This window comes from Nuphar pumila, chromosome 7, assembly GCF_984573655.1.
Source record: "Nuphar pumila chromosome 7, dmNupPumi1.hap1.1, whole genome shotgun sequence".
NCBI classification, from domain to species: domain Eukaryota; kingdom Viridiplantae; phylum Streptophyta; class Magnoliopsida; order Nymphaeales; family Nymphaeaceae; genus Nuphar; species Nuphar pumila.
The window spans coordinates 10,699,020-10,719,070 of NC_143255.1; the positions used below are offsets into that span (position 1 = coordinate 10,699,020).

Here is a 20,051-nt window from a genome sequence, read left to right on the forward strand (position 1 = left end):
GGAATTTAAACCGAGACCCGTTGGGTATGATAGTGTGATCTTACCATCCTGCTATAACTCGTGTTGTGTGGCAGACATAGTAACAGTATCACCTATTTATAGCCGATTTATCGCGATAAATAGGCAATTAGTGCTGAACCTGTATATTTCCTAAAATATCACCTAAAAAATAGGTTTCGTGATATACATTTTGAGCTAATACCATGATATTTTGCCTTTTTATTGCATTTTTTTGAGATTCCAATGTTCAAATGATGCAGATTAAGAGACCTATTTTTGAGGGATTCAGTTGGGGAAGTCCACCAATCCTCAAATTGCTTGACATTTTCTACCTCATTTATATAGAAAGTTTTTTTTCTTCTAATTTTCCTTTGTTATCTTGTTTTTTTTTCCCAAGTTTTACCTTTGAATTAGGTTAGTTGTGCTTGACTACTTGGAGAAGCTCATGTCTTAAAGATCTCAATCTCCCTAGCAGCTGCCAAGCAATTTGACAATCTTGATCGATGGAAGGATTTGGAGCAACACATGCAATTTTCATCTGTAGGTTTTTTCTTAAAAAAAAAGAATCCAGTAGGTTTGATCATTGATGTGGTAACTGGTAAGGGTGATTTTCATCTATATATCTTGTTTGTATGTAGATTAGCTTAAAATTTTAAATTGATTTTTTAAAGATTTATTTAATGTTTTGCTGCCAATATAAATGATTTAATTACTCAAAATTACTGATTTATGGTTATATTTTAATAGTAGCAGGTTTCCAATAGATTAATGATATAAAGGCTATAAATAGTCGATATCATTAGCAAACGATAAGTTGTCGATGTATTAACTTGTGACCATGGTGGCGAAGGCAAATAGTCAAGCGATTAACCAATAAGTATGGAGCTATACATGTCTTCTGCACCAATCCTAGCAATTATCACTCTATCTCTCTCAACTATATTTCAAAATTATTATGATTGTTAATTATGGTACACAAATATTAACACTTTTCTCCAAGACCAGCAATTCTCACATCAACCAATTCCAGACAAACATACATGACTAGAAATAAGCCAAACAAAAGAATAGTCGATCGATCATGCATGACTGGATGATTACCCTGCCAGGTGCTTCTTGCACAAACGAACAATTACATCAACTATAATGATGCTAATTCTGATAAAAAAGACTACAATGATGTTCAAATATATGTTGGCTTTCAAAGAGGCTGCAACCAATTGAACATTGTAGTTAATCCGATGGCTAAGCACCATTTTTAATCGAGGAACCAATAAATTATGTCAACCATATGGTGTTAAATCTGATGAAAGGCAAAAGTTGAGCACACACACCACTGTCAAGTGCTTTGTGAACTGGAGTTGAGAAAGAAGGTAAGATGCTTTTGCTATAACTGAAAATATTTTACATCAAAAGGAAGAATAGCGTCTATACATATAGATGTATATGTTTATATTGTTCCCATGTACAGCCTTTGCATCTAAACAAAGCAAATACCAAAGAACGGCTATCAGTTTCCATTCAACTGTTTCCAACCTAACTTGAACAGAGAAGTGAAAAAGGGAAAAAGGGCCATATGTTAATTCTTTTATTGCCTCTTTGCTAATGTTTTCTTCAATCCTTTAATTATCTTCCCAAACCACATCAGGTTCATGATGGCCAACGCCAAAGGAACCAGAAATACCAGGCACAAAGCAAAGACAGAAATATGCTCAACCTGTCAAAGATGATGAGGAACTTAATCAACAGAGTAAAAACAACGACAATGACTACAATTCTCAAACCTTTTTAGCAGTTATTACCTGATCATAGTGCAAATAGATATGGTGATAAATGTAAACGAACAAAAGGATTCGAGCTACCTGCAAAATTTTTATTTAATTCCATTGAGCCAAATGATGGACTAGTACTGGTGTAGAAATGGGGATGATTAAATGATTGCAAACATGGTGAAACCAAGAGATGAAAGTTTACCACGAAAAATAACATTAAAGAGTATGGTCCTATAAAGTCTTTTGGATATCATGTATAGTAAAAAGTTTTTGGGTGCAAGATGAGCACCATCAAATCTAATGCAGGTTCATGCTCAAAATCAGTGGTTGAGCACATGGACAAACCTTAATATATATATATATATATATATATATATATATATATATATATATATATATATATATATATATGCTACAATTTAGTTGGGATCTCATGATGCAAGTTGTTTCGACTCATCACAACCTCATACATGTCAGCAGCATGGTCAATTTAGTGGGAATTGACCCATCTATTATGTTTTTTGAATGAAAAAACTTGTTTTTTAGAGTGGAAAAAATTTGGTGCAATTACGGCTGACGATTTTCTCATCACCGAAAAACCTGTACATACATTGTATTCAGGCAATCCAAAAGAAAATTCCTACTAAACAGAGCATGTAGATCACATCTATGAGGTTATATTTAACAAAAAATACTGAAAAAAAGTGTTTCTAACTTGATTTCAGGTACAATTGATTGTACCATATATATACAAAAAGTGGTAGCTACGCAACTTTTATGTGTGCAGCTACCTGCGCAATTGGGCTGGCCATCCATCATGGGGCTTGATGGATGGCCAGCACAAAAAATGCACAAATAGCGTGTTTTGCCTCTCTGCATTTTTTTGTGTGGCCGCCCATCACACCCTGTGATGGACAGCCTAAGGCATTGTGTCGGTAGCTGCACACCTACCACTCAGTCTCTCTCTCTCTTTCTATACAACAACGACTACGCCTTCATCCCAAAACAATTGGGGTCAGCGATATGAACCAAAAAAGAAATTCATTTTGGGTCTTCCACATGAATCCTTTTCCTCCAATCATTTCTATCCAATGCCATGTCCTCGGTGAGGTTCAAAGCATTCATATCATTTCCTATCATCTCCATCCAAGTCTTCCTAGGCCTACCCCAACCTCTTTTAACTAATATATTTTCCCATTTCTCAAACCTTCTAACTGGAGCATCATTAGGCCTTCGCCGAATATGTCCAAACCACCGTAAACGATTCTCTCGCATCTTATTTCAATGGGTGCAACACCTACCTTCTTACGTATCTCCTCGTTCCGAATCTTATCTTTTATTGTATTTTCACACATCCATCTAAGCATCCGCATCTCAGCTACACTCATTTTTTGAATATGATGTCTCTTGGCAGCCCAACATTCCGTACCATATAGTAAAGCGGGTCTAATAGTCGTCCTATAAAACTTTCCCTTCAACCGCAATGGCATTCTACGATCGCACAGCACTCCAGTTGCACTTTTCCATTTCATCCACCTAACCTTTATCCTATGATTTACATCTCCATCAATTTCTCCATACTTTTGAATGATGGATCCCAAATATTTGAAATAATCATTCACCGGTATTTCTTGCTCACCAAGCTTCACTACACTCCCATCACTACTCTCTCTCTCTTTCTATATATATATATATATATATATATATAGAGAGAGAGAGAGAGAGATATGAACATATTAGGCCTCATTTCTCGTTCTTATGTATTTAGCATGCTCGATTTAGTGGGAATCGACTCTTGGATCATGTTTTTTCGAAAAAAAACCATATTTTTCTGAGCCAAGAAAAATTGGTACCTTCATAGCCATTGATTTTGGATAACTAAAAAAACATGTATACAAGTTAGATTCCAGTGATCCAAAAGCCGGTTCCCACTAAAAAAACCTATAAATCACATCTACGGTGTTAGACATGAGAAAAAATACTAAAAACTACGATTTTTGAAGGGGCCTAACGGAGACCTAATGAAAAGGGGGCCTAATGAATGCATTACTCATATATATATATATATATATATATATATATATATATATATTAGGTGGTATCTACCTACCACTTTTCTGGCCTACCACTAGCCTTAAATATATTAGGGCTTTTGAAGGGTTTTTTTCATGTTTTCCTTAAATCTGACCATACAGATGTCCTTTCTACATGCTTGATTTTAAGAATAGACTCTTAGATTGTCCAATTCCGACATGCAGGTAGGTTTTTATAAGGTTTAAAAATTGACGGTCTAAAATTTTCATAAACATTCACGACTTAAAAATCATGTTTTTATTGAAAAAATATGATCCAAGTGTCTTTTTCTAGCAAATCGACCTTGCCGAACACATCTACAGTGTCAGATTTGTGAAAAACAACATGAAAACACCCATCACTCGCGGTAGGCTGGAAAAGTGGTGGGCAGCTACCACTATATATATATATATAATGGAAAATATTTGCTACTTACGAAGGTAAAGAACTAATGAACTAGAAATCATAGGTGCAAGTTGTATCGACTTAATCTAACCATATAGATGTGTTCAACATAGTTTGTTTGCTAAGGATCAAGACTTGGATCATGCTTTTCTGATGCAAAAAAGTGATTTTTTGAGCTATAAAATTTCTGCACATTGTAGGCTGTTGATTTTTGAACCCCATTAAAAACCTAGTTACTTTTCATAATCACATGATTCAAAACAAGTTTCCTACTAAACAAACCATGTAGATCACATCCGTAACATTTGATCTACAAAAAATTGATTTTTTTTTAAGAAAAGAGTGATTTCTACTCATTAGTTCCTTACCTTTGTTAGTAGCCAATATTTACCCATATATACATATAATGTGAGAGATGCATCACGTGAGCAAAAAATTTAAAGAATTGCCATACCAGCCATGTGAAAAACAATGTGATTCCATTCAGAAGGTATAGGCTGGACCTCTTCATACCTGCTGTGTCAAGATACCTTCACATTTGAAATGCAAGCCTTGTCAAATCAGAGAACCAAGAAACTTGCTAAAATAAAGCACTGCAGAATTTCTTCAAGATACGAATTTCTTCAAGATTACCATCTCAAATTGACACAAGGAGTGGTCATTTCAGAGATGAGAACCATGAGTGTATATATCTGGCCTTCTCCCGAAGACATAGAGTAAGCTACCGAAGCCACAGAGAGCAAATGATGTACAATCTGAACAGACAGTTAACTTGTCATTAAAACGTTGAAATGTGAATACATTAATCTCTTTACATGGACTGTTAACAAGAATTTCAACACAAAGAAACTAGATTCTTTCGACTGAAAACTGGGTCAATCGATGACAGTTTCCTTGAACGGCTATAAATTTCTTTCGGTTTCACCCCAAAAGACATGAAACCCACCAAGACAACACTTGGCGAATGAACACTTCTAATAAAAAGGATATAAAATTAATCCACAATAACAAGGGCTATGCCAAGCTTGGCTAGAAAAACTTTTTAAATGAAAAAGCTTGACTTTGCACTGTTTCACTCCATGATTAAGGTTTAACTCAGTGGACTTCACGTTCAAATAGTCAATAGCCAGGGTAAATCATTGCATGAACGGAGCATTTAAGATCTATGTCCAACAAAAACATAGAGAAAGAGCAGAATCACATGCACTTACATACTCCATTCCTCCCAGAGAAGGATATAACCAAATTATCATTCCTAGATCAGAGATGAAATAGCCAACTGATATCTGCAAAGAAGTACATGTGCCTTCATTACAAAGAAGAATACTAAACAACAAAGAAGATAGTTTGGCAGAAACCAAAGAACAGGAAATAAATCTAGAACATGATAAAAAATAAGAATTCAAAATCCTCAAATCATAGACATATAACCATACTAAAAATATATCAACTAAATACAGCGCCTTCAAGTTTTAGCTTAATCATACACATACCACTATATCAGATTAAAAACCATAAAAGCACATGAAGCATATAGAAGTGCATTTTAGATTGGTTAAAAGGACATTGTTATTCAATCTTCACCAAATGAAGAAGAATGAGGACCTACCCCCAAAACAAAAACAGAAATGGAGGAGCTTTGCAACATGATGAAGCCACCAGTTTTGCTGTCAGAGAATAGATCTGAGAGGAACACTAGGTATACAGACATGGCCGAGATAAAAATAGCATGAGCAGTTGAAACCCCCCTGAAGAGTGTTTCAATAACAAATGAATTAGCAGGGAAAAAGTATAAGCATGCATGTGTACATGTCCTGCATAAATATGTATGTATGTATGTATATGTGTGTGTATGTATAGTGAAAATATCTTCAAGACTAAAGCTATGTGCACAAAAGCACAAGATTCTCAATAGACAAATATGTGCACGCTCACAAAGAGTACACATGCACAAAGGCATGAAAAAATAAAGAACAAATTTTTTGAATGGATGAGAGAACCTTTACAAAAAGGATCACCCCATTATTTATAGGCTACAATGGGACCCAAGGAGGGGCTCCATATAGACGTTAGAGCCCCTCCAATGGTCACATTTATGACCGTTGGAGGGGTCCAACGCCTATACGGTGGACCACTCCAATCTCCAAAAAATAAAGAAAAGAAAAAAGAAAAAGGTATATTCAGTTTTGAATATGCTTATTACAAAAATAAAAGTTTATATATATATATATATATATATATATATATATATATATACCTCAAACTTATGGCGTAATGACCGAGAGTTTGCTAAGGAGAAAATTGAATCTAGGAGAATAGAGCGCCTTGGTGAAGAAGTCAGCCAATTGATATTCTGATGTTACATAAGAAAGATCTATAACTTTCTTCAGATATTCTTCTCTAACATAGTGGTAGTCCATCTCGATATGCTTCGTGCGCTCACGAAAGATGTAATTTTTGGCAATATATATTACACTCTTGTTATCACAACATAGCTTTGTAGGCCCTTGAACATGAGCCCATATCCTCTAGTAGCCGACAAATTTAGACAATTTTCATGGTTTCATGGCTTGGTATTCGGCTTCAGTAGATGACAGTGACATTTTTTGTTGCTTCTTGCATCTCTAAGAAATTAATGATTCTCCTAAAACACACAAAAACTAGTGATAGAGTGACCGTTATTTGGGTCACCTCACCAATCAGAGTCGGTATAAGCAATTTAATTCAATTCAATTCAGAAGATAAAGATATGAATGCTCCCTTATTCAAAGATCCCTTTATATATCTGATGATTCGGAGAATTGCAGATTTTTTAAAAGAATCTCATCATCAATTTTCATCTTTGTTCCTACCACTTCAGGAGTTTCACAAACTTTATTATCTGTAATTCTTGACCTGTCAATAATCTTAAATGTAAGTTTAGTTTGAGATAAAAAATAACCTCTATGAGAATAGGCAACTTCAATGCTTAAAAAGTATGTTAGAAATCTTAAGTCTGACATTTTAAATTTATCTTTTAGTGTATATTTTATGTTTTTAATCCCTTTAGTATCGTCACCTGTAATTAGCATATCATCAACATATAATAATAAAATCATAATTCCTGCATTGAATTTCTTGACAAACAAGGTTATGTCAGTAAAACATGAAGTAAATCCATTTTCTATCATTACATTATTAAATCGATCATACCAAGCCTTGGAAGCTTGTTTCAAACCATAAAGAGCTTTCCGTAAGCGAAGAACTTTACTTTTAGGAATTTTTATTTTTAGAGGAGCTTTCATATAGACTTCTTCGTTTAGATCACCATTCAAAAAAACATTTTTGACATTCATTTGATATATGTTCTATTTTTAATTGAAGCAATTGTAATAAGATACCTAACAGTAACCATACGCACAACGGGGGCAAAAGTTTCATCATAGTTTATTTTATATTCTTGAGTATACCCTTTGGCAACTAGGCGGGCTTTATACCTTTCAAGGGGCTCATCACTTTTGGTCTTGACCTTGAAAACACATCTACATCCTATAGTTTTCTAGAAAGATTTTGAAATTCTCAAGTTTTAGCTTTCCTAAGATCTCTAAGTTCATTATCCATAGCTTTCCTCCATTCGACAATCTTCTTAGCTTCTTCAAAGTTTTTATGTTCCACCTATGAGTGAACGACGCTAAGGCAAGATCTATATTTAGGTGAGAAGGATTCATAGGATATAAACCTAGAAGGAATTCTTCTAGCCCTTTCGGTTCTTCGAGGATTTAGATCATTTGTGGAGGTAGGTTTACTATTTCTCAATTGCACTTTTAAAAGTGTTTCTATCTCTATGTGTATAAGTGATAGGATCACTAGATGCTCTTTCTTCGATATGATGATCAATAGATTGATGACAAAAATTGTTATTTTCTTTATCACTAAGATCATTATATACGAACTCATCATCACTAGAAACATCATCATTTCTACATAACAACTTGAACAAAAAGAAATAATCCGTATTTTCTTTATGAGGTTCACATTTTTCAAAACTACTAACGTTTTCCAAAAAGGTTACGTTCATAGAAACATATAATTTATTATTTTTAATATCATAACATCTAAAACCTTTTTGAGTTTCAAAATATCCAAGAAATGCACAATGAATGACTTTCGGTGAGAGTTTATCATTTTTATCCGTAAGAATAAGACACTTGCATCCAAATACTCTCAACCTATTGTAGTCGGGTTCTTTTTTATATAAAATTTAAAAGGTGAGATTTTATTTAAATTTTTGGAGGGAAGATAAACGGATGCAAGAACCGCCTCAACCCAAAATCTTTTAGGAATGTTTTGAGAAATAAGCAAAGTTCTAATGGTTTCAGTAACATGTCTATGTTTTCTTTAGGCTAAATTATTTTGTTAAGGTGTTTTGGGACAAGATTTTTGATGAACAATTCCATAATTTTCAAGATAATTCTTAAAGTCATTTGAGAGATATTCTCCTTTGGAGTCGGTCCTAAGAATCTTTAAGTTATCATTAAATTGATTCTTAATCATCATGTGATATGTTTTAAAAAATGCAAAAACCTCTTATTTATGTTTAAGGAAGCATATCCAACAATATCTAGAATAATCATAAAAAAAAATAACATAATATGCAAACCCTCCTTTAGATATAACGGATGACAGTCCCCATACATCCGAATGCACAAGTTCAAAAGGTTTTGTTGTAAACATAGATCTTTGTTAAAAAGACAAGCTTCTCATTTTTTAAAGAATACAATCATTACAAGTGAAGTCACTTTTCTAAAGATCTTTAACAAAATGTAAATAAGAAAGCTTGATGACATTAAGATGCCCAAGTCTTTTATGCCAAACATTTATATCATAAAATCTCATTTTCTAGAGCCTTCCCGAATCAACTTTCCGGACTGACGATCCTGTACCCAACATTTATTTGATGAGAACTTAACATTACGTCCATAGTCCGAGAGTTGAGAGACCGAAAGCAAATTCAAATTTAATTTTGGTATAAATCTAACTTTGGGAATAAAAAAATCTTGTTTTTCAAAGTTTTCAACTCCTTTAATTTCAAGAGAAGCACCATTCACGGTTGAAACAAAAGATGTAAAAGATATTTTGTATATTCGAAAAGTGCAAAAATATTGAGTCATATGAAATGAGGCACCCAAATCTAAAAAGAGATCTTACCGGGAGGAGATGATATGGTGGCACCAGAAATGGATCCTTTGAGGAAAGGTTGAAGAGCCTCTATGACTTAACTTAAAAATAAGTTTGTTGCCTTGCTTACCAAATAGATGATAATTCGGCAAAATATTCTCTAATAGTCAATTAGCCTTGTTGAAGGGTCAAAGCTCTTTTTTGGAGATAATATTTGTAGGATAAATCTCTCGAGGTATACATCCTCTCAAGATATTCCCAAACTTGAGACGCTTTTTTAAATTTCAAAATATTTGCATTGATTCTAGTCTCAACCGAAAAAAAAATCTGAGAGATTTTTGTAGTTTTTTTCATCTCTCATTCTTCATGCTTTTTGTTATACTCTTCAAATGCTTTTACTCTCTCCTCTCTATTAAGAACTTTTCTTTTTTCTTTTTCAACTATAGTGATTTTTGGCTCGGGTTCTGGAATTGTACCTTCGATGTAACCCCAAAATCCATTACCCTTAATGTGAGCCTCCATACTGCCGGCCCAAACATGATAGTTTGACCCATTGAGTTTGAAACTAAGGGAAAAGTGAGAGTCTTTTTCCGCCATTGAGGAGCTTTTATGAGAGACAGAAGAGTCTCAAAAAAATAGAACACTTATCACAACGGGTCTTCCTTTCACGCTTTCTTAAAGCACCTCAAACAGGAAGAATCTTGCAAGAGCCTTCCATGCCAAAATAGAAGAGAGAGAATAAGGCACATTTTTTGAGGCACCGATCACGATGGATATTACTAACACTTCCACTTCTCATAAACTAAGCTATGATACCATGTGAAAATATTTTCAAGACTAGAGCTATGTGCAAAAAGGCACTAGATTCTCGATAGACAAATATGTGCACAAAGGCAAAACGAACACTCACAAAAGAGTACACATGCACAAAGGCATGAAAAAATAAAGAACGAATTTATTGAATGGATGAGAGAACCTTTACAAAAAGGATTAGCTTTACAAGGGGGATCACCCCATTATTTATAGGCTACAATGGGACCCAAGGAGGGGCTCCATATAGACATTGGAGCCCCTCCAACGGTCACATTTATGACCGTTGGAGGGGTCCAACGCCTATATGGTAGACCCCTCCAATCTCCAAAAAATAAAGAAAAGAAAAAGGAAAAGAAGAAAAAGAAGAAAAAGGCATATTCAGTTTTGAATATGTTTATTACAAGTGAAATGACAGTTTTACCCTTAGAGGATATTATAAAAAGAAAAGTATATATATATTTCTCTCTCTCTCTCTCTCTATATATATATATATGAGATACAATTTAACAGTATAAACATTTATGATACATGATATATTAATTGCCTATGCAAGCATACAATTATAAACTAGTAAGCTGAATCTGAAGATTATCAATCATGCCCATAACAAATTATAATAAGAAAAATAATGTTTAGCAAAAAATAAGATTCAATATCATAAAGGAAATATGGATGGAGGGGTGAATGAGGTAGCTGCATGGTTAGATCGCACTATCACAACCAAGGGGTCTTGGGTTTCATTGCCAAAGGGATTATCCACCAGCTAGCCTATCAGAAATAAGAAGGATGAAATGATTGAGATGGTGTTGACCATTCTGCGAAAAGGTCATGCCCATGTCAATTTGGCTTATGCAAGGTTAGGTATGTCAGTGAGAGCTATTTTCACTTATGCGTACCAAGCTGTGATCCACAGCAGCATGCTCTAGAATACTGGGGACAAATAATTTATATGATCCTACCACACCATAATAGGGTCTCTTGACGTGATGAGAAGCAGGCTATGATAAAATAATAGAACTATATTATGGTAGAGAGGACCCAAGAAAAGCAGAACAAAAAAATTGATACAGCTATGTAATAGTAGAAAGCGAGGCTGTTAAGAAAGTACTCTAAGAAACTGATAGAGCTATGATAATAAGTTTCCACGTTGAAAAGAAACATAAAATGCACATGCAATGAGTATTTACAAGAGCTCCAATCAACTTTGAAATAACAAGATCTTTAAAGAAACATATGAGGATGCAGTTCAAGCTGTCAAAATATTTTCTTAAAAAAGCATTTCTATCACCCCAATTGCTCGTCTGAGTCATAGAATGATAAAGGAATCATGAAAAATTCGCCAATGAGAATCATATGTTTTCCACAAAAACGCAGAAATAAACAAAAGTTTGCATGATGATCAAGAATGAACTTAAAAGACTGCATGCAAAGCATCATGAAGAAAAAAATTTAGTACCTGTTGGCCCATTCAACACGTTGAACTTTTGCAAGACTGGCATAGCCCTTGTAATACCAGGAAGTGGAAAGCTGTGTAAGATCATATATCTGAAGAAAAATAAACATTTCAATGGTCAGCAAACCAAATGAACAACTAAAACCAGCAAGGGACTATACACACCAAATGCTAACGTTTTCATTTTCATATGAACATGGCACATAATAATCAGATATTTGTTACAGTCCTCACAATGAATTGTTTAGATTATACATCGAGTGGAATTCTGGGACTTCATGATTCAGGTTAGACAATAAAGGAAGGGAAATGTACAAATGTGGTATGTGGATCCAGACCAAGCAGATTCTATCCAGTGCCAGGATGGGATTATTCAACTAGCATAAAAAATTTTCCCCTACTAATATTTTTTAATCATAGGTCATGTTTTATATAGAAAGGGGGGACTGTAATAATTGTTTAAAAGGCAAACACCATTAATTGAAAGCTGTGATGACTAACTGCTCAAATCATCTTCTGAAATTTAACAATTCTTTTCCTAAAAATGGTAGTGAATTCTATCCGATTGTCTCCATTTGCAACTGGAAACTCTAATTGTCAAAGTGATAGGTTTTCCTGCAACTATTTTCTCCACAGGAGTTATGCACTTATTTTGCAGATAATATTTATCTGTATCATACTTAGAATTTCTATATGAGCACCCAACTTTTGACCAGAGTTACGCGTGCCTGCATTACTAGTTTACTACCCATAGTTGCCAGAATCGTGAGCAGGTATGAGAAGAGATTCTTGAAAGAAAAGCAGTAAATACAAACTAAAAGCAACAAAACTCAATCGCTTGAAAGAAAAGAAAATCTGACTAATAACAATCCAAACCATGAAGAAATATATTCCAGGCCTACCCCTACGCACTAAAATATTTAGAAAAAGTAACGCTAGATCCTGAATGATGAAAGAGAAATTATTCCACTTAAATACAATAATGGTCTCAAGACACTTATTGACCAATGCTCCTAAATTCTTCTGGCTCTTTGATTGTACATGTCTGATGAACCCATACTATTGGACAAAAATTCAAATAATAAAGGGTAACATCTTAAGAGAAAAACAAATGAACAATATGCACAGTTTCCTAACAGGATATATTTGGCGAAACTTTGATATGATATCCTTTACCTGGTTGTAGCACAGGCTAACATGCATCTTATATACCCATGCTTATTTTAGAGCTTTTAGCATCAATGAAACTCTTTTTCTTTTTCGTCTTTTTATAGCATGTAAAATGATCATTCCTTTTAAGGAGCAAACTAAAACCAAATTATTTGTTATTTCTATTGCAAGTGAGCTGTTAGTGTAGATGGAAATTATCTTTACCTAGTTGCCAGCAAAAATGAAATATGCAGCAACAAGTATACATTCAGCATGAAAGAAGAGTAAATAGACCTTTGATTTTGGGAAAAATAGAATAAGATTATAAGAGACATTATTGGGATAATTCTGCAGAAAAGAGCACCACTTCGACATCATCCCTTTATATCATGTCACACATATCGACTATACTTTAAAAAATATCATGATTTTAACATGATAGTTTCAGTAGCCAATATCTTACCAAAATAATGCAATATTTTGAAAAAACACCTATATTGGAAATATCACATTTTTAATGTGATGTTAACCCATTCATTAACGCAATAAAAAACTATTTTGGCATTTTTTTTATATTGTCCATAAGCTTATTTCTGTATACAATTTATTAACTTTATATATACCAATATTTTTCTGAGATTTTCCTTAGAAAATTTTGATTCTTGAAAATATGATGAGATTTTCCTAAGAATGACATTTGTCACTATGTCTTTATCCAAACATCTTTTTATGACTTCCAAAATTTTGTTTATAAGACATGCAATGACTAAATATGACATTAAAAGAACATATCATTTGTACTTCACCAGCATATGAATCCAGGTTTCATATAAAAAATTATATTTCAACAAAGGGACAACAATAACAAATTTTTAACCCTTACAAGAATAACCAATATCTAATGATAACGAGTGAATAAATAATTTACAAATCATCTTGTAGCATATTTATATTAAAACTAATAAAGAGGTTTACCACTTTACATAAGAGGACTCCACCAATGACGGAAGTATATGGAATAAAAGTATCTGCTAGCAGATAGTCTTTAAGCAGCAACTTTGCTTGATATTGATAAGACTTGATTGTCATAACTGACGTTTTAGAAATCTGCATCACTATGCATTCCTTGATCCATAAACTCCATCAGTATATCTACAAGTTTGAATATGGAAAAACACAAAACAAAATATTCTCCAATCTAGATACAATTAAAATCTGCCTAGACCTGTGCAACTTGGCAAGGCATAGATCTTTGCTGACCATCATATGTGATTTATACAAAAGAACAAAAAATATAGAACTAGCATTTGGAGAATTGGAGTATATTCAACGATCAAGAAGGAAGAAAATTAGAGGACACACAAATGGATAAAATAAGCAAACTTCAGCACATATATGTGAGAGAATATGTTTTGTTAGTCAAATACAAAATTTGAGTGTAAAATAAATTTAAGATGTCAGGAAATTACAGTTTTTTTACAATGTTGACTGAAAGCTTTGCTCAATACATATTGGATAGAAACATCATTTCATAACTCGAGAATATGCAGACCTGAGGAAAGTGTGCAGATGACAGAGAGACATTTAGGGGATTAAAGCAATCCCCAAGAACTTGGTTTGAAAGATTAGGTAAAGCTGATGTAGAGTATAGATCAAACAAGAACTTAGACTATTATCCTGCCTCAAGTATTATCCACATTCTTTAGGTTCATTTCTCTTCTTAATCAATCAAATATATCAAAATAAAATCTTTGAGAAATAGATGGATGACCTGATGAACCTGGTCACATATAGACATGTGCATATGGTACTCCAAAGAGAAAACACGCAACATAAAGTGACGATAATCATCGATATTGGCCTTGTGATACATTTATAAGGATTATTCTTGTGAGAAATTAAAAATAGATAGTTTTTATCAGGAAAATCTTGAGAATTTAAAAATAAAAAATTTATGAACTTTAAAAAATATATAATGATGATGCTGTGATATTGTTGCAACATCTTTGTTTAGAACTAATTTTTTGTTCAAAATTCATTTAAAAATTATATAAATTGAAAATATTGCAATATTTGGTGACCAGGGAATAGGGTATGCACAATAGCTTTTATCAATTATATGATAAGAATGTGTCTCACACAAGCATCTATTTAACAAGATCAAAGTTGCTATAATATATGATACTATTAATTTATCTAAGATTTATTAACTACATCGTTTAATTTTTAAAAACATAACATATATGTTAAATCATACCTCAACCAAATTTCTTATTTCTTATTTTTTGTACTATATGATCATATAGTTAGTTTGTCATACATATAACACATGAAAACAAAATCTGGTTTGAACATATCGAAGAAAGCATAATTGTTTAAAACATTGTAATAACTAGTATTCAGCAAATGAGAAATAAAGTTTAGCATATTATGTTTATGACTTATATAGAGGGGAGCACATAATAGCCTGCGTGTATTTATAATGAGAAGAAAATTTTGAATAATTGTGCCTTGACTTATTCTTTAAATGAATTTCCTAAAATACTTTTGAGTTTAATAAAGACAAACATTTTCATTTCAACAAATTATAGAAAATGCATTGCCATTTAAGATTTATTCTATGATCTAACTAAAATAGGTCAGCTGTGGTGTTATTATGGTATGAATCACAATCTATTAATTACACAAATGTATTATTTTTTAGTGAAAGTTTGGTTCTCATGTTGAAAATCTGATTTGCTTGGAAGTGTGCTTCCTGTTGTAAGGGAATCAAGACTCGGAAGTGCTTAGCTTCTGGCTTCCGAAGTAGTTTCTTGAGCTTCTTAAGATAGGTAAAAGCTTCTAGCAACCATGTGATATGACACACATTTCTAGAACACTGCATCACGATGCAATAGACTTGAATAGCCATGTAGGATGCAATATATTCAAATAAGGCTAAAGCAGACAATGTTAGAAAAGAAAAAAGCAACATGCATGTTGATTTGTTATTACAACTGACTTATCATTTTTTCGCTTTCCATGTATAGAAAACTCACCATCATGCACATGAAATATGCATCTTATATAGTTGGTAAAATAACACTTGTTTTTAAGCCCAAGAAGCACATCATGAGTTTTTCAAATACGTTACTTAATCCATCCTTATCAATGCAATGATGCAAAATCATTGGAAACAACTACATCTAGCACAGCACAAGAAGAGTGTGCGGAACAAAACAGTGTCAAGAAAGCAGACGATTCTGTACAGGAAGAACCATTATCTATTATAAGCCAAAGACCAATGAAATCCCGAATACAGAAATAATAGTTATGAGTTGAACAGACTATAAAAAATCATAGATTTCCATTCTTGGTCTGAAACACAAACAAAAAATCTCATGCCCTGTACCACGGTTCAATCACAGTACATCGAATTTAGATTAAGCAAATGCAACTTGTACATGTCAATTAAGTGCAAATAAGCAACCAGGATTACACAAAGATATACTTGACAGTTCAATAAAAAATACTACCAACTTTAATCTCTGAAATAGATTAAAATAAAATGAGGTATTGGATTTAAGCAGGTCCCCCAAAAAACAGACCATGGAAGATAAAATGCCTCTGAATTTCCAGCTGCTATAAATAAACAACAACTTAACCGCACTAATTTCAAAAAGGAGCCACCAAACCCACAGGGTAGAAAATAACCACACAAACACGAATTACAAAAGAGAATATACAATAGAAGCAAACCACAACCACCACCACCTTCCTCTTCCCCCCAAAAAACACCACCAAAGACAAAAGTTCATGGTCAAGGCCCAAAAAGGAAACTATTTCCCGAGACAACTGCCAAACGCCAGAAACCAGATATCCCAAAAGATTTTACTAACAGAAAACCGTTGCCAACCATCTGAAATCACGCAACTCACCGTCCCATCTTCAGAAAACCAGAGAAGAAGAGCCCCCGAGAGCCAATCGCCACAGGATAAAGGCGGAAGAGAAGAGAATCCCACAAGGATGAGACCAACAAGCCATGCATAAAAACACTTAACGCAAGAGATTTCGTGACGAGAATGCAAGCCATTCAGCAAGAATAAAAAAATAAAAAGGACCAACTTGATTATGATATCGATTGAAAGCACGCATCGCATGAAAGGAAGGAATGAAAGAAGGGGTGGCGTGTACCTCTGGAGAGCCTTAATGCGTGCTTCTGAAGGCGTACACTTGCATGAGACTCATTCAAGAGCCAAAAGATATAGGCATGGGTCTCTCATTCTTAACTCAAGTCATTAGGACAGAATCGACAGATAATGATATAAAGAATAAAAAGGATAGAAACTAATACGTTTTATGAGTATTTTTTAAGAAAATATAATTAAACATGTAGAAATAAATACTTTTAAAGAATAAAAAAATATGCTTAAATTATATAAAAATAAGAATTTCTTGCAAATTATTGTGATATGATCATGATATTACAATGATAGTAATGTGATATTTGTGTTATGGAGACATTTAAAAAATTCGTGATATTTTTACTCATTGTTGTACAAAAAAAAAACTAAAAATGGTGACCTCGGATCTCATAGTAGAGTTTTGTATCTGGGCATAGCCTAACTCTTATAAAACTATATCTGCTGAAAACATGTCGAATATATTGGTTTTCATATGAAATAATAAAGTGGGTCGGATTAGACCCAGTTTGCCCAGTTACAGATGTATTTATTTACTTGTTTTTGCCATGGAACCTACTAGACAAGGCTGTGTTTAAACAAATATATATTATTTAAATTTGACAATATAGGTCAGATCCAGTTCAAAATCAGGTTGGAGCTTTGACCCGTATCCATCCCTAGCTAAGATTTCTTGAGAAAGTTAGTCTCAGCTCTCTTAGGAAATATGGCAGTCTACTTAGAAAAATCAAAATCTTGAGTCAGTCATTTTTTGATATTTTTTAAATTCAGATTAAGGGTATTTACCCTCCTTCTACAAAAGACTACACATTAAGGGCATGTTTGCAAGATTATGAATCAACAACCTTACCTCTCCAATCCGATGAACACTCAACACCCTACAGCCAACAACCTCACCAAAAGATACTGCTACATGGTACTTTCACCATCACATACATGATTCGGTGAGATTCATGATGGCAAACCCCCCCCCAAAAAAAAAAAAACATCTTTGGGCCATAGGGTATGGATGTATGAAGCTTTTTTGAAGCAAAACCCCCTCTATTCTCAACTTATACAATGAGAAAAAGTTACCATTAAGTATAAGAATGCCCTACCTTTTCTCTCCCTTGTTAATAAGGCCCAAATAATCAAAATGCCCCCTAAATAAGAGGAAAAAGACTAAATAACCCCATAAGAAAAAAGATGCGTGATTGATATAACCTAACCCAACAATCTCCACTTTGATAGAAAATCACCCACTTGCCATTATCAAATCATCAAGTTCACCTTACCTTGATACTTAGTGAAGTCAAGCTCCATTGCAGCTTCTCCACCTCAACCACCGTAGTTAGCGTCAATTTTCTTTGGTTCCCACTATCATACAAAACCTCATCTATCTTGTTCATTATTCTTCTATCGTAGGGCAATCTTTAGAAGACAACAAAAAGTAAGCGGCTAGTAGTGTTTTAACCATATTTGCAACAAACTTATCGAACACCTTTTTCACAAAAGCATTTTGTAATAGTGATAGTATTCCCTTTTGTCTATCCATTGATATGTCTAACTAAGTATTCACTTTGCCGAATTGAGATTTTTCTCAAATGCTATGCTCAATTGCTTCTTGAGGTCGTCTATATTTTTTTTTGTTTTTGTCGACCGATAACATGTCATCAACATATAAAACCAACAACCATAATGTTTTCCCAAGAATAGATTGAATTTTTTGTATCATTGTCTTCAAGCTTGCTTGAGCTCATATTGTGACTTCTTGAGCCTACACACAAGACTCTTATTGCCCTCCTCAATAAAGCCTTAAAGTTGTTGCATGTATAGTTCTTTAAGGTTTCCATACAAAAGAATTGTCTTCACATCCATTGGCTCAAGCTTTAAATCATATTTGGTTACAAGTGTTGACACAAATCAAATCAAAATCGATTTGACAATTAGTGCAAAAATCCCCAAAAACTTAATACTTTTTTTGTGTGAAGCCTTTAGCAACCAATCATGCACGATACTTTTCAATCTTCTCATCAACACCTCCTTTGAGTTTATAAACTCATTTTCTCCTAACCACCTTTTGAACCTTTTGTAGTTTCACCAAATCCTATGTTTGGTTCATGTAAAGAGCATACACCTCATCATCCATAGCTTGCTTACAACTTATCGAATTGACAAATTTTATTGCTTATTGATAAGAATATGTTTCTTCATCCTCCGTTAGCAAATCCCTCGTGATGATATGATTTAAACAATCCTCTAATCTTCTTGACAACCGCCTTTTATGCCTTGGTCTATCCAAAGATGATGGTTTTTGAACATTATTTCCATTTTGTTCTTCGACATCATGATCATTTTCATTGGATACATCTTCAATGGGATCAACTTCTGAACTTGAAAACTCTGAAGTAAACTCAAAATGTTCTACCTCATGCTGATATGCAGCATCACTACTCCTTTTTCATAACTTTGAAAAGTACTCAAGATTCATCAAAATGCACATCTCAACTTATGATCAACTTTTGTACATTGGATCTCATACTTGTAACATTTCACACATTTGTCATAGCCAACAAATATATACATTTTGGATTTGGGATCAAGCTTGTTTCTTTAACAACTTGAAATTAAAACATAAGAATCACAATAAAATATCTCTAAATATGAATAATCACTGGGAGTTTGAAATCATATCTCTTATGGAGCATCTTCATCTAATGCTATCGAAGAAGACCACTTGATGAGATAACAAACTATAGACATAACTTCCACCATAGCTCTTGATCTACACTCACATTGCTCATCATGCTTCTCGCACGCTCCATCAATGTCTAGTTTATATGTTTGCCCACCATTTTGTTGAGGTGTATGAACAGTGTTATGTGAAATAATACCTTTATTCTTGCAAAATTTAGTAAACTCTTTATTTTTTATTTAATATCATTATCTGTCCTAATGACTTTAATACATCGAGATGTTTGCTTTTCAACTTCGGCTTTGAAATGCTTTGATGTTTCAAATACTTTTTTTTTTAGACTTTAAAAGATAACTTATACATTTCTTAAAAAA

At 33.5% G+C, this 20,051-nt stretch overlaps 1 protein-coding gene across 1 annotated transcript; it reads right to left on the reverse strand.

The window, feature by feature from the left end:
* Positions 1-1,361: 1,361 nt before the first annotated feature.
* LOC149831117 (uncharacterized) lies at positions 1,362-17,025 on the reverse strand. The gene is made up of 9 exons (XM_090011982.1): positions 16,996-17,025; positions 13,798-13,947; positions 11,677-11,765; positions 5,860-5,998; positions 5,462-5,536; positions 4,884-5,005; positions 4,705-4,780; positions 1,803-1,862; positions 1,362-1,717 (listed from the first exon to the last, which is right to left on the reverse strand). The coding sequence occupies exons 2-9, from the start codon at positions 13,933-13,935 to the stop codon at positions 1,589-1,591; spliced, it is 828 nt and encodes a 275-aa protein (XP_089868108.1). The 5' UTR covers positions 13,936-13,947; positions 16,996-17,025; the 3' UTR covers positions 1,362-1,588.
* Positions 17,026-20,051: the final 3,026 nt, after the last annotated feature.

Coding starts and splice junctions, on each gene's coding strand:
- LOC149831117 (XM_090011982.1), bottom strand. CDS start 13,935: ATGCAGATTTCTAAAACGTCAGTTATGACAATCAAGTCTTATCAATAT. Junction 5,537..5,859: donor TTTCTGTTTTTGTTTTGGGG/GTAGGTCCTCAT, acceptor ACTTCTTTGCAG/ATATCAGTTGGCTATTTCAT. Junction 1,718..1,802: donor TCTATTTGCACTATGATCAG/GTAATAACTGCT, acceptor CATCTTTGACAG/GTTGAGCATATTTCTGTCTT.